General features: G+C 34.6%; 2 protein-coding genes and 1 long non-coding RNA gene across 5 annotated transcripts; 1 reads left to right on the top strand and 2 right to left on the bottom strand.

Annotated features, from left to right (window-relative positions):
* Positions 1 to 2,651: 2,651 nt before the first annotated feature.
* LOC113296217 lies at positions 2,652 to 4,890 on the top strand. The gene is made up of 2 exons (XM_026544540.1): positions 2,652 to 3,397; positions 4,108 to 4,890. Exons 1-2 carry the CDS (start codon positions 2,796 to 2,798, stop codon positions 4,760 to 4,762), a joined length of 1,257 nt encoding a protein of 418 aa, XP_026400325.1. The 5' UTR covers positions 2,652 to 2,795; the 3' UTR covers positions 4,763 to 4,890.
* A 42-nt stretch (positions 4,891 to 4,932) lies between these two features.
* On the bottom strand, positions 4,933 to 6,438 carry LOC113296218 (leucine-rich repeat extensin-like protein 2). Its single transcript, XM_026544541.1, has one exon. The coding sequence runs from the start codon at positions 6,436 to 6,438 to the stop codon at positions 5,329 to 5,331; it is 1,110 nt and encodes a 369-aa protein (XP_026400326.1). The 3' UTR covers positions 4,933 to 5,328.
* A 5,279-nt stretch (positions 6,439 to 11,717) lies between these two features.
* Positions 11,718 to 14,097, bottom strand: LOC113300622. 3 transcript variants are annotated; one of them, XR_003335852.1, is made up of 9 exons: positions 13,948 to 14,097; positions 13,395 to 13,524; positions 13,097 to 13,222; positions 12,919 to 13,001; positions 12,703 to 12,825; positions 12,517 to 12,595; positions 12,296 to 12,393; positions 12,103 to 12,165; positions 11,718 to 11,999 (listed from the first exon to the last, which is right to left on the bottom strand). It is a non-coding gene; the product is annotated as an uncharacterized LOC113300622 (long non-coding RNA). The 3 variants fall into 3 exon arrangements; XR_003335854.1 differs by lacking the exon at positions 12,296 to 12,393; XR_003335853.1 differs by lacking the exon at positions 11,718 to 11,999 and having other exon boundaries at positions 12,102 to 12,165.
* Between the last annotated feature and the right edge of the window lie 1,432 nt (positions 14,098 to 15,529).

The raw sequence follows: 15,529 nt of genomic DNA, 5'->3' as shown, positions 1-15,529 counted from the left end.
CTCTCATACTTGAAATAAAAAATTATAATACACATTTTTATAAAAAATTTGAATTTTTGTCCACCAATTTTCTCACCTTTCAGTTGGCTATTAGTGTTAAAACTAGGGATGGAAAATTGATTTGAATATGACAAACCAAACACTAATAAGGTAGAAAGTTCTCATGTTTATTTTTTTTATTCTGGGGAAGCGGGCATTAAACCCTATTAGCACACTATATATTAGATATAATGGATATTTTTTTATTCACTATAGTGGTTCTAAAGACGGATCTTAAGGGAATGGGTTTGACCTGTAAGGGTGCTTCAATACTTTATTTTTCGATAAGAGTTCCATGTAAATCAGTTCAAAGTTGCATGATTTATAAAGGGGGATACCAGTTCTACTAAGTGTTGATACCGTTTTATATAGGACAAAAAGATCCCACCGATCCTAATCGTTGGATCGATGAAATGGTATCAGCATTTAGTAGGACTGGTATCCACCTTTATAAATCGTGCAAAGTTGGTTCCATATATCAAATGAATTTGGAATAGCAATGAATATTTTTGATTCACTTCTCGATTTCTCACGGCTCTATGTTTCATTAGTTCGGTATAAACTGGTTAAAAATTGTGTTCATGTGTCAAGTGAATTTGGAATAACAATAAACATTCCTGACTCGCTTCTAAATTTCTGACAGCTGTACCTTTCATCAGAAATCATTTAATCATATTTATGAAAATACTGGTACAGTGATTAAGTTGATTTTCTGTTAGATAATAAAGATGTCACATATCCTATATTAATCAATTATGCTGATAAATATGAAATTTCTTGATCATGGTTACAAACTTTGTTATGGTACAGATTTTTCAGATAATTTAAATTTGAACTTATGAATTCCAGTAAAATTCAATACCCCACTTTAAGATTTAGTGGTAAAAAATTATAAATAACAATACAACTCAACAACCAACATTAAAATCCAAGATGAATCACTCGTTACCTGAATATCCATATTATATTAGAAAATCTTCTAGAAATCGTATAATTACGCTAACCAATACTTATCATCATTAAATTAGTATTACACATTTCACTCTTATAACTATCTGTAATTTTTGTATTAACTATGGACTGTAGTCTACAATGGTTCTAAAGAGTGGGCCTTAGGGAATGGGTTTTGAGACCTGTAAGATGTATCAATACTCTATTTTTCAATAAGAGTTTCACATAAATCAGTTCAAAGTTGGTTTCACATATCGAATGAATTTGGAATAACAATAAATATTTCTGATTCACTTTTAGATTTCTCAAAGCTGTATATTCATCGGTTCCATAGAAATTGGTTTAAAATTGGGTTCATGTATCAAGTAAATTTAGAATAACAATAAATATTTCTAACTCATTTCTAAATTTCTGACAGCTGTACGTTTCATCAGAAATCATTTAATCGTATTTATGAAAATACTGTTACAATGATTAATTCAATTTATCGTTCGATCAATAATGATATCATATATTAATTAATAAGTTATGCTGATAAATATGAGATTTATTATTCATGGTTATTAACGTCTCAGATGATCCTTTATTTTCTGGAGAAGCTTTATTATGGTACAAATTTCTCAGAAAACCTAAATTTTGACTTCTGAATTCCAGTGAAATTCAACTACCTCATTTCATGAGTTAGTTGTGAAAAATTATAAATACCAATATAAACTCAACAACGACATTAAAATCAAATATGACTCAAACCATTAGAAAATCTTCCGGAAAACGTATAATTACAGTTAACCAATATCATCAGCATTAAATTAGTACTCGCTCCGTTCCCAATATATAGTGGAGAAGTGAGTTTCTCTTAGAATAAGAACTTTTTTTTTATTTCCTACATTTCCATCCTCTTTCCCGTTTCACCCTTTCTACAATTTCCAAAATTAGAGACATTAACTTAATTATAATGATAATTACATATAATAAATAAGGGTAATATGTGGAAAAATCCATCTCGAAATTGAAAGTCCGTCTATCTAATGAGACTACAAATTTTTACAACTCCGCCTATATATTGGGGACGGGGGAATTATTACACATTTCACTCTCATCACCACCACTGGAAAAAGAAATCACCATTAAATACCAAAAAAAATACTCCCTCCGTTCTTTTTTAATAGGTCAGTTTTGTTTTTAGCGAAATTTAAGGAAATTAAGAGAACTAATCATTGAAAGTGGTCCTCATGACACTTGTCAATAAAAGAAGTGAAGTGAAATGGTCTCCATGACACTTGTTAGCAAAAGAAGTAAAGTGAAGTGGTCCACATGACACTTGTCATCAAAAGAAGTTAAGAGAAAAGTGGTCCCAAAAAATTAAAATAACATTTGACTTTCCCAATTAGGAAACTGACCTATTTTTTCGAAACTTTTATTTATAGAAACTGGACTATTAAAAAAGAACGGAGGGAATACCATTAAATACCAAAAGAATCTTTCAAAACTGGTTCCCACTCAAGAACAGGTATTATCCTATCCACTTTGTTTCCTTAATGGTCTTTCCCAATGGTTCAAATATTACCTCATCCCACCAATTTCTCAGAACAAAAGAAACAAACAAAAACAGCTGACATTCTAAATAGTCCACCCATGAGAACAAACTTATATACTTCTTTCTCACACTTTCTATAACTTCCATATATCCCTCTCTCTTTCCCTGCTCTCTCTTTCTCCTAAAAAAACCCTTAAACTTTTTCTTCTTTATCTTCTTCTTTACATCACTGAAAACTGATCAAGATCAAAGAACATATATACAAACAATGGATCCATGTCCGTTTGTTAGAGTGATAGTAGAATCCTTATCACTATCACTGCCAGTAGCTGCAAAACATGCCGGAACAGGTATCCATCCAACCACAACACCATGTTTCTGTAAAATCACACTGAAAAACATCTCAAATACCCAAACTTCCCTTCTTCCATTATCATCAACACCAAGCTCTAATGATTCACCACCAGATTCTACAACTTCAATTCCTGGGTTTCATTTAGATTCCTCAGTACTTCGGAGATTTTCAGGAAAACCTACAACTTTACAAGTTTCAGTGTATACGGGTCGGATGGGTCAGAGTTGTGGAATGAATTCTGGTAAATTGCTTGGCCGGGTACGGGTTAATATTGATCTGAATAAAACTGAGTTTCGTCCTTGTACGTATCAGAATGGTTGGATGAAATTGGGGAAGGAACCACAAAAACCATCTGCTCGTATCCATTTGGTTGTTCGGGCTGAACCTGATCCGAGATTCGTTTTTCAGTTTGGTGGTGAACCCGAATGTAGTCCAGTTGTGTTTCAGATTCAAGGAAATATTCGACAGCCTGTTTTTAGTTGCAAATTCAGTGCCGACCGTAATTCCCGGTTCCGGTAAGTTCTAAAAACCGTTACGCTTTTTGGTACGATTCTCTACTGTAAAAACGTTTTTATCAGGTGTGAATGAAATCTTTGAAAATGCACTTTCAGCTTATTTTAGTATATCTGCATGGTATCTGCTATGTTGCGCATAGGATTTGCTGGATGATGACAACAAACATCCAGATAGATTAGTTTTGTCTTAGCTGTCACCTCTTGCGTATTTTAGCAGTTTTATATATAGAAATGCTAACCAGTGCATTTTTGTTTTTTTCATAATATTTTGCTTTTTTTTCACAATATAAAACGAAATAATAGTAGAATCTGTTAACTAACAACAATAATTCACAAAAATAAAATAATAATTTTGGTCAAACAAAGCCAAAATCTTTGCAAGTGATATTGTTAACTGTCATACCTACCAAAGGAAAAAAAGAAAAGACCTTCCATGTGCACTCTCTAGCTTGTTTTTTCATTGCTATAGGGTTTTGTTTTTATTCTTCTTGGATCGATTATCAGTTTTCACTATTTACAATAATTGATGTTTTTTTTTGTCATTTGGATCACCAATAATTTCATTTGTTTTTTCTGTCGTGATGCCTCGTAGACAGTAAAGTGGTAAAGTCATTGGGTGTTAGTAACCTGTAATATGTACTAGGCTTGGTTTAATGAGTTTTGGATTTTTGATGTTTAGTGTTTGATATTTTCTTTTGTTTGATTTTCAGGTCATTGCAAGTAGACCCATCAACTAGAGGATATATGAGTTCATATGCAAGTGAAAAAGAAAGACCGGTCAGGGAACGAAAAGGATGGATGATAATGATATACGATCTTTCCGGTTCCCCTGTAGCTGCTGCATCAATGATCACTCCATTTGTACCTTCACAAGGATCAGACCGTGTCTCGCGTTCCAACCCTGGTGCATGGTTAATTCTTCGGCCGAACGGGTTCTGCGTCAGTAGTTGGAAACCATGGGGAAGACTCGAAGCATGGAGAGAAAGAGGTCCTGTTGATGGTTTGGGTTACAAATTTGAACTTGTTTCCGACGCTGCTCCTAATAGTAGAGTACCCATTGCAGAATCTACGATGAGTGTTAAGAAAGGTGGACAATTTGTTATCGATACTAGTATTATCGGTGATTCGTCTTCGAAATCTGTCCCGTTTATTCGAGGTTTTGTTATGGGTGCAACGGTGGAAGGTGAAGGTAAAATCAGTAAACCATTGGTGCAAGTTGGTGTGCAACATGTTACGTGTATGGCCGATGCTGCACTCTTTGTTGCACTTTCTGCTGCTGTTGATCTTAGTATGGATGCTTGTCGACTATTCACTCATAAACTAAGAAAAGAATTCTCCCTGGATCAACAGGATTACCTCTCGTGATCATGGAGAAAAAAACATCTCCTTTTAATCATCAAATGCTGTGATAATCAAATGGGTTTTCTACTCTATCTCGAGTAAAAGAATCGTTGGGTTTGAGTATTAACATTCTTTTTTCTGTTCTTCTTCTATTCTTTTTCTCCAATTCATTCAATTCTTATTTCTTCTAATTTTTTCGGCGAGGCTATACAGAGATTGAGATAAAGAAAAAAAAACATGTTTTAGTTTCATAGATTTCATACAGTTTGGAAATGTACAGACAGAAAAGAGAATTGATTGTTCTTCTTTTTTGTAACTATCTATAAATTTGTTCATTCTCATATTTCGCGTTTTTCATATACAAGACTACAAGTAACTAGCATTCTGATAATCAGGGGCCGAGCAAATTGCGAGCCAGTTGTCTCCACTTGCCAAAATCACCGCATTTACATTTTTATTCATTTCTCATGTACAAGTAACTAGCACTTTTCTCTTTGATTTTTGTTGCTCTCTCTTATCTTCGATCCTGGTTCGACCACTGCTCTGATTCAGTTTCGAGTCTTAGAAAGCACTGCTGATATTTGGCTCAATCAACCACAACTCAATAGTGTTATGAGCGGAATTTGTACACAATTCATTCCGCTCGGTAACAATGAACATTCAGGTTGAGATTTTTGCTGATTTAAACCTGGTAGACAATTCGCCGAGAAGTCACAACCAATAGAATTCCCTGACAACGACAAGTTCTTGCAACTCGGGCTAATCCCGGAAAAGAAATTACCCGAAACAGTAAGATTAACAATACTTCTCAAAGAACAAACAGTGTCAGATAGTACACCAGATAACTTGTTATGGCCTAAGTTTAGAACCTCAATTTGTTTCAAACAAGATAAAGAATTCGGCAAGTGACCTGTGAACGAATTGACGCTGATATCGAAGACTTTCATTTCTGTTAACCTTCCAATTCCTTCAGGAATACAACCATTTAACTGGTTATTAAGAAACACGACTTCTTTCAATGAAGCACCCATGTTTCCGATACTAGCCGGAATATCCCCGCTGAAGTTGTTATTAGCAAAAGTAATAACAGAAGCTTTAGAGTTCCCTAAACTTGACGGAATTCGCCCAACAAACTGATTATCATTAAGAAAAACCGCATCGAGCTGCTTGTTAGTAAAGAGATTATCAGGAACGGGTCCTGAGAATCCATTGAACCTAAGGTCTAAGTATACTAATCCTGGAAGAGAAAGAACAACCGAAGGAAAAGAACCCGAAAACAAGTTATTACTTAAATCCAATTCTGCAAGATACTTAAGACCTTGAAACGTATCCGGAACGTTCCCGGTGAGTCTATTGCTGTTTAGATGAATGAGAGTTATATCAGAAAGAAGTGAAAGTTGTTTCACTAACGTACCTTGAAGATTACCAAAGTTGAGATCAATTCCTACCACAACAAGATCACTCGGGAGTGTTGAATTTTGAGGGTTGCCGCAAAATACACCATTGTAGGAACACACATTGTTTCCCACCCATGTTTTTAACACCCCTAATGGATCATATGTTATTGCAGATTTCCATGACTGAAGAGCTGTGTATGCATCTTTTAGCTTTGAATTCGAAGAAGAAGTCCCGTCTTGAGCTTGTGTTGTTTGAATGATTGGAAATAGTAGAGCCACAATAACTAGCCAATTTTTCTCCATATTGTAGGCAAAATTGCTTGTAATGCTTATGCTTATATACTTTGGAATATGAAATCTCAAGGATACCCAAAAGAGTGACTAGTGAGTAGTATTTCTTATTTTAGAAGCCAACTTATCCTATGATCTCTAATGCGTCACATTTTTTCAATTTCAAGCAACACATATCCCAAGAACTTGGTAAAGTAGAAAAGGGACTACTCTAATACATGTGAATAAGATATGGTTTTTGTAGTAAAAATCCGGGGTTTTGAGTTTCTGTGTTAACACAAACTTCCAGATGGTATCAGAGCAGATCATTTGTGATTCATGAGGCTTATATGATCATGCACATTCCACATCTCCATCACTCGACGGACTATCGAGGAAGAACTATTTCTCGGATGATTCTTGTCTGATTTTGTTAGAGAATCCGTCCTACTAAATACAACATAAGATCAAAGGAAGATACAACATGTCGACTCTTCACTTGAAATAATCAATCAATCTTTCTTGGTCTATACGCTCTCGTAAGGATTTTGGTGATAACTATAATTTATCTCACTAAATATGTATATGTGTGTACTTAAGCTTAGTTGAGTGAATTAATATGGAGTTAATAAACCCAATGTATGTCTTGATTCATAGTAATAGTTGAGAAGTACATGTTCTTATTGTTTTCTTAATTAGGTTCCTAATCATGGAGTTTCTGATAAGTTATCTCTTAAGTAATTTACCATTACAAAAATGAAGTCGATGTTGACTTAACTGTACTACCTTAACTTGCTTAACCAAGAGTGTGAACTTTAATTTTTCTCACCAAAAGAAAAGAAAAAGAAGAGGGAAAAACTTCTAAAAGCCACACTTTCCCACACTACCATCCAAATCGAAACTTCTCCAGTATCCTCAACATAATTTTTTCTACTTCTACTGCTTCAAAAAGAAAATGAAATAAAATAATTCCTACTAAACCAAATCTTTATCACGTGTACGCAGTTTCTTACTGTTATTTTCGGCCGAGGGCCAAGCAAAAGTTCCTGCCATCATTGTTTTTAAAGAGACTCACTCAACTGTTGCAAGAAATAATAATCACATTCTAGCTTTGATGAGAGATAATTTTTAAGCCATATGGTCAAGACTTTGAAGATGGCATACCTGCTGGCCTGCTTCTCTAACGGTAGGTTGTTCACCGGTTTCATTGCTGATGCTTTAGGAATCAAACCATCTATACCGGCATTTTTCTGGAGCCAAGGTTTGGTATAGAAGATTTTGCAACTGGCGTCACCTTTGCTTCTGCTGGAACATGATATGATAATTTAACCCCACGGGTACTAGTTAGTAGGTTGAAAGCAATTGAAGTTAGCTTTTGATAACTGATAAGCATGTTCTCTTATTTGAAAACTATGCAGCACGTTCTGCCTCTATGGAAGCAGTGGAATACTTCCGAGACTACTGGGCCGGAGAAGTTAACAAGGTTTCGAGCTACCAAGACACTTCGCATTTGTATATGATGAGTGCAGGAACAAATGATTTCTTTGTAAAATATTTTCTATTTCCGATATGACGTGTAGAGTACAACATCCATCAAATGAGAAGTTTTTCGCACAATATGCTACCAATTTCATTATGGAACATTACAATCTGGGTGCGTGAAAAATACTAATAAGTGGGTCACCTCCCATGGCGAGCCAGTGGGCAGTTACCTATCCTGCTGGGCTTTCTCCCAAGCCATACTTTCCCCAAATTTCATGAATAGTAACAGTTGAGTGAGTCTCTTCAAAAGCAGAAAATGGATCATTTGTCCAATTTTTTTTTAAAACATGGTTCTAATGGACGAGTAAAAATTGGTATGGATAAAATGTACACCAAAAAAATAGCAAGAATGAAGCTGGATTCATCTTGACTTAAACTTAAAAGCAAGGACGGACCCAGGAAGGCTAAATTTCCTTGTAAGGTCCGGGCTAGAAGCCTTGGTGGAGTAGAATATATTTTTTTTTTTTGGCTTGTGGACTGGGAGGACTACCCGGGCTAAAACCCCCTTTAACCCAGCTGTAGGTCCGTCGGTGCTTAAAAGAGAGCGAGGATGAAACTAAATGCATCCTGATGTAAATTAAAAATAAGAAAAAGTATTTCAAAATAAGTAAGATGAAACTGATTACATCCGGGCTATTTTTACATTTTTGTCCATTTAAACAGTATCAAATTTTACATGTCTTTTTTACTCAGAAACTATTGATTTTGGTCTTTTTAACCAATTTTGTGTAAATGTTGGCAAGAGATTTAAATAGAAAGATAGGAAACAAGCAGACAAGTTGATGAGATTCCACCTGTGTTATGAGATATTTAAAATCCTTCAGAAAATATGACTCAAAATCCATAATTATACGCGAGTTACTCCTTGTATTACTTTTTCAGTGAAGGTGTTATGCGCATTCTTGCTTGTTTTCTCTTATATTGATAGAAAAAACAACAATTAAGTATGAAGCTTGAATAACACAACAAATAGAGAATATGTATGACAACCTTGCACAAGCTAATTCGTATTCGCATTGTTTTCTGATTATTGCTTGCTAGATTTACCGAGTAACGTTACAATCAAAGAGTAAATTCAGACAATAAAAACATTGAGCGTGAGAAGAAAACTTCTCTGACTCGACGTTATGCAAGAAACGTAGAGAGAGAGAGGAGAGGGAGAGATACAGAGAGAGATCTAAAAGGCTAATTGGCAATCGGATAAGAAATATCTGTTGCAGAAGACATAGGGTATTTATAGCCAGACAAAGCAAAAGTACCCGTTACAACGGACTGTAACGAAATTGTACAAGAAATAGAAAAACAAATATAAAACCTTTAAATCTTAGTCACACTTCAATATTCCTAAACTCCTCCTCAAGTTGTGTAAGACACAAATACATCAGCTTGCTAGCCAAAGTAGAAAAGAGATGATGTGTCGATCCTTTGGTGAAAGGATTAGCAACTTGAAGATGTTAAAGAACAAATACAAAATCAAGATAAGATGTAATGATTAAATCCCTCATGAAATAATAGTTTATTTCAGTGCGCTCGGTCTAGAAAAAAAAAAGGATTACTAGCCAAACTAGCTGCAAACATATTGTCACAATAAAGCGTATTGGTGTAGTAAAAGGATACCCAATTCTGTGATAAGAAAAAAGATCTATAACATCTCAGCTAATGCCACTGGCAGAGACTTATATTTTGCTACAACTAAAGATCTGAAGATGGTAAGTTGTTTTTTTGGGACCAGGAGAACTAGTAAATGGCTAAAGATGACACAAAAGGCAGAAGTAAACCGTTGAGTATCAGGGAAACCTTCCAGTATGAGTCACAATAAGCTAAGAGAGAGATGCAATCACTAGAAGATATTGTAATTCCAGAACCTAAGGTACATTTGAGATACCTCAATATTCTTTTAGCAAGGAGAAGGTGATCTTTAAATGGCCAGTGCATAAACTGAGCAACAAAATTGAAACCAAAAAAAATATCTGGCCTAGTCATAGTGAGACATTGCAAGCCTCATCTAAATACAATATCAAACATTTCCAACAACTCCAAGATATATAATTTATTAATGAGAAATACTTAGAATAATTGATGAAATGTAGCTTCAATACCCAATAAATAATGCAAACTAAGGGCCCCAAGGATAAGAAGTTTAAAGAAAACTAATTAAAGTATCTTGTAAAAAAATATAAAGAACTTAAGAGAATGATATTATCTATATATAACATAAGTATCACCATATCAATATCAAAAGCATAGATGAACAAATGATGATCACATATAAATATGGTGCAACCAAAATCAAATAGAGAAGAGCAAAATCTTTCAAACAAGGCCCTACGGGCTTGTTTGAGTCCATAGAGAGATCTTCATAATTTGCAAATGTGTATAGTTATTTTTGGATCCAAGAGCCAATAGGTTGCTACATATAGTTTCCAGGAATAAGGTTTTGAAACATCAAGCTGCCTGAAAGTCCATTTTTTAGCCAGAGCAATAGATAAAACACATCTAACAATAGTAATTTTTGATAATAGAACTAAAAGCATCACTAAAGTCAATACCATTTAATTGATCATAACCTTTAGCAACAAGCCTGGCCTTAAAACTCTTCACCGAACCAATAGAAATCAATTTAATCTTGTAAACCCTTTTGCACCCCAAAACATTTAGTGAATGATCAAAAAGATCTAATTTCCATGTACCATATGCAACCAAAGTTGTAAATTCTTTAAGCGTAGCCTGTACCCATTTTGGATCCTTACAAGCAGTTTTGTAACTCTTGGGTTCAATAAAAACAACAAATACAGAAAAGATGAGGTATTTGGCAGTAAGATGAGACAGAGAATCAGTCGGTAGAGGCTTAGGTTCATGAATATAATAATAATAGTAGAATTAGTGATATGAGCTGGAGCTTGAGATAAAAATATATCTTCTAAGGGTACAATAAAAATTTAAAGAAGTAGGCGGTTTTAATTCAATACAAGTAGATGGGCCGGAGTCAAGGAAATGGATATTATTATATATAGATAAACAAGATGTCTTAGGTATTGAGATAGTGACTGGTAACAATGTAGTTGTAGGCAGTGAGAGCTCAACAGTGTCAGGGATATAATAAGGAGGAGGAATAGTAGAGCTATTTGATGGAGCAGTAAAAAGAAACATTGTCCCATCAAGTAAAACAAGAACAGAAATATGCACTTCGTAAGTAGCAATGTCATAATGCTTGTATACTTTATGAACAGGATTGTAACCCAAAAACAGACTAAAGCTGATTTAAGAGTCACTCCACCAAATCCAAGTTTTTGTAATAGAAATAAAGTGTTAGGGAAAAATAAAAGCTAATTTCCCTAACTAAGAAAAATGGTTATGGATAAGCAGTTATATAATGTGTTAGTATTCTATCTAACTCTTTTAATCCATTAGGAAAATTAAATTGGCTAACACATTGTTTCCATTACAATATTTACCCTAACTATTTCCATTTTACACTTCATATTTACTTTGTAATGTAAATTTTGTGTTATTACCATTGCTAACTCTTTCTATTACTATTAAAATGACCACTAAAGAGATGACAAGTGTTTAGTTTTCCAAAATTCAGTAACACGTTTACTCCATTAGGAAATTATTATATTTTATTAAAAAAAAGAGGCCCTTTCAGGTGATTCCGGGCAGGGATTTCACCTGTAAATGCCCAGTTCCGGTCACCTGAGAAAGCCAGGTTCCGATCACCTGAAACTGTCAGGCAGTATATTCTCAAATTCGAACTATGAAACTGCAAATTTATAATCATTCTTGTTTGTGAAATTACAATACATCCATATATTCATATTCATATCCAGTGAATTTATGCAACCATTCACTAAATTAGAAGGTTGATACACTAGGAAAATATAATGAACAACCTACTTCTATCAGTGTAATTCTATCTAAAGGTTACATCATGCATTAATAAATCAAAAGTACACTACATATGACCGCTCGGATGGTGGGTGTGCAACATTTGAGTCTCCATGTGATCCTTGCGTTCAAACATTAAATCTTTTATGCACAGGAAGTTTTTCCTGAAAATAGCAGCAACAAACAGCTTGGTAATCAAACATGCAGCTAAGACTAATTTGCAGGGGCATAAGTACTCAAATTAATATACAAACTGAAATCGGGTACCTTAGATATCTGATAGAACCAGGAATTAGCATAGAAATTTGCAAGCCGTGGGATGATGTATTTCTACATCAAAGACAACAAGGTTTGCGATATCAAGAATTCCTGACTTGTCAATATAAACAAGATAAATCTTTTAAATATGATATTCTGCGTAGACTGAGTAGTTGATTCGAATTAAAATAATGTATCTTACCTCCTGCCTTAAAATCTTAACAGACTCCCTTAAAGGATCAAAATATTTAGTAGAGTGCTGCAATCATTCATTCGCCAGCTTTTTAAGTACACCTTGTCCTACAGTCACACATGTTTTAGAGAGCCCAATATCTCGGATAAACTAAAACCAAGTCACTATTAAAAGTAGAATGATCAGTTAGCAAATTGATACAGACTGCAGGAGCAACAAGAATTCCTTACCATTATTTGTAAATATCTGTGTTTTGACTCAATGACCATAAGCAAACACCAGCAGCTTCTTTAGATAATTCAGGAGCACCTATGTAACAAAAATGATCAGAACCCAAGCACATTATGCAGATATCTAGATAGTGAAGTTTGTACCCTATTGAAAGTAAGTAATCTAAGCGAGATAATTTAACTCACTCTTTCCTACAACTTTGAGCAACAAAGTAAATATATGTTGGGTAACTTGCTTCTTGCTTTGCATCCAGGTGAACAAGACCAGCAAGAGCCATCTCTCTTAGGACAGGGCGTACTGCCTCAAACCTCTCAGTATCCAACAAAAATAGATAAATTATCATCAACACATCTAGAGTAGCATCACATAACATATAACCATGAAGCATGATTGATGCTAACCTTAACTCGAGCTGCGGACGCAGGAAATATAAGTCGCATTTATAGCTGAAGGTGGAACCATAAGCTCACCGTTTCTATCCGTGCTATTTAATTTAACAAGATAGCGCGAAAAATTTTCAGGTACATAACATAAAAAACAACAAGTAGTCAAAAACAGACACTTCAAGTCAAAACCAACCTCTCCGCTAATTGCAATATGTCCATATCAAATCCATCGACTGGGGATTAAATGATTTTGCATTGATGATGAGTAAAAAACCTTATCTCATGCATACATCCCGAAATCCAGGTCTCCGTGACAGGCCTACACACAGCAAAAATGAAATTGCAACTTAACCAAATCCCTAATGCCAATAAACAACTAATGAAAACTAGTAATTATCCTAAAACAGAATGAAACAAAACGAAAACAAAACAAAGTTGCAACAACTATGTAAATTAACCAAGCAAGAGAAGAAATAATAATGTTCACTTACTGTAATGAAAAATAAGTAATTTCCCTAGATACAATCCATAAATTACTTGCTGCAAGTCCAGTCAATTTATTCACTAATTCCCCGCTTAATGATGCACTTCCAATATTCGTCTTCTCTGACCTAGAAAAATCTAAAATCCAAAAACCCAAGAAATCAAATTACAAAAGCGAAGACGAAAAATTGAAATTGAAACTAAAGATCTTCAATCAGTTTTATAATTGAATCAAACTTCATCCTCCAGTTAAATCTTCAATCGAAGATCCAGATTCAACAAATTGAAAATGCATAAAGATTGAACACAACTGTAACATAAAACTCAAAATTGAGCTAAACCCTTTTACTGAATCCAACTCAAAGCCCGAATCCATTTTTGGTTTTGAATGAATCTAATCAAAACTAGAAAATGAAAAAAAAAATCTATAATTAGCAAACCCGAACACCTGTAAATATATAGACCTATCCTAGCTGGTTAACATATTATGTGCATTAAGATATCATGCTTGCTGCCATGACTATGGTTGCAGTACTTGCGTATAAGGCCAAGCATACTCACATTTTTCTCAACTGCTAAAGGGTTTACTTTTCCATCTTTTCTACATTTCCATCCATCCAAGCAAGTCCTCGAGCAGCCTCGGCTACCAAACCTTCCTTTTTATCCTGTGCATACATTATGCATAAGTATAAATAATCAATAATTAATCTATTGAGTCACGCATTTTTGAATGGCAAGGTATTTACCTCTTTAAGTTCTAAAACTGCGAAAGCAACTCCATAATTTCCTGCCAAAATCAAACAAATACTTTGTTAGTGAATAAACAAAATATAAAATGAACTTTAAAACAGGAAAGAGAGCATCATATGCAGACCTGCAACCATATGTTTCACTGAAATACACTTGAATAGAGTTTCATAGGCAAATACAGTTGCAACATCCAAGAAGATAGACAAAAGTTATGTCCTGCACATGATAGTAATACAGGGAAATACAGGAAACAACATCAAATCCATGTGACATTGATTACTAAATCACAAACGAAGCTCAACAAACACATATTTTATGCGTTTAAACAGATATTTGACAAAATTAGGAGGCCAACAACAATTACTGGCTTTATCTACAAAAATTGATTCATCTGAAAGCCTACTCTGCTCATCACCTTCTATACAGGGAGTGAGAAAGGTTAAGTAGCAGAAAGACTCCTTAATCCTACAAGCAACATCTTCCTTAGCCCCAAGCCATTTTACCCCAAATGATTCCGCAAAAGACTCGTACTACATCTGCACTATTCAATAAACTAAGTCACCACCAGAAACCCTAGTTAATTAACCAGAACTAATGGAAAAAAAAAGTTACCAGAAAATCCCAATTCCTTGATGTCGACAAAACCTGGTATGGAAACCCATCTTTAGAAATATGAAATTAAATGTTAAAATCCGCATAAAACACACTCCAATAGTTCAAAACTATGAAATAATAATGAAAAAAAAAGGTTAATTTGTACAGATTTAATTTAAGAGAAGATTATACAAACCCTAGATCCGGCTTAATCTTTGTGCTTTAAGTCTTAACGACGCCCAAATCATTCTCCATTTGCCATCGCTAAGCAATTAAGTAATCTATAGTACAGAGTGTGTGAGAGAGATTGATTCATTGGTGGTGGTCACTGAGTCGTGAAGGTGGCGGCAATGGTTAGGGAGGCGGAGGAGAAAGAGGAAGAGAGAGTCGTAGAGGAAAGTGATAGTTATTTGGTCATACAGATTATGGAAACCTATGGATGGTGCAGATTTCGTGTGGGGTTTTCATACGGATATGTGGATGGTGCGGATTCCGTTTGGCATTTTCATCCGGATCAAGGAAATTGTGTTTTTGTTGGATAAATTTGTGCTTTCTGCGTAACTCTGATTTGCCGGCAACTTCTTCGTCCGAACTCGGAATGATCTTATTCTTTTTGAACTCTCTTCAATATGGTAATAAAAAATCATGAATTTGAATGAGTTAATCTTAGTATTTGTCCCGTCTATTGCTTTTGAGAACTTTTGCTCATTTTTGTTGGACTTCTTCCACTTGTCTTCGACTTGGGCACTTGGATACTTGGAATATTTCTCTGGTAGGGTTTCGACTTCAAACTTAGTAT

The sequence above is a fragment of the Papaver somniferum genome, chromosome 7, assembly GCF_003573695.1.
Source record: "Papaver somniferum cultivar HN1 chromosome 7, ASM357369v1, whole genome shotgun sequence".
In the NCBI taxonomy this organism is placed as follows: domain Eukaryota; kingdom Viridiplantae; phylum Streptophyta; class Magnoliopsida; order Ranunculales; family Papaveraceae; genus Papaver; species Papaver somniferum.
The sequence above is the reverse complement of the archived record's forward strand: the minus strand, read 5'-3'. Positions and strand labels throughout refer to the sequence as shown.

What these genes read in the sequence shown, in the direction of transcription:
- LOC113296217 (XM_026544540.1), top strand. Translation starts at nt 2,796, where the DNA reads ATGGATCCATGTCCGTTTGTTAGAGTGATAGTAGAATCCTTATCACTA. An exon ending in GACCGTAATTCCCGGTTCCG is followed by an intron (nt 3,398 to 4,107) that starts GTAAGTTCTAAA and finishes TTTGATTTTCAG; the next exon opens with GTCATTGCAAGTAGACCCAT.
- LOC113296218 (XM_026544541.1), bottom strand. Translation starts at nt 6,438, where the DNA reads ATGGAGAAAAATTGGCTAGTTATTGTGGCTCTACTATTTCCAATCATT.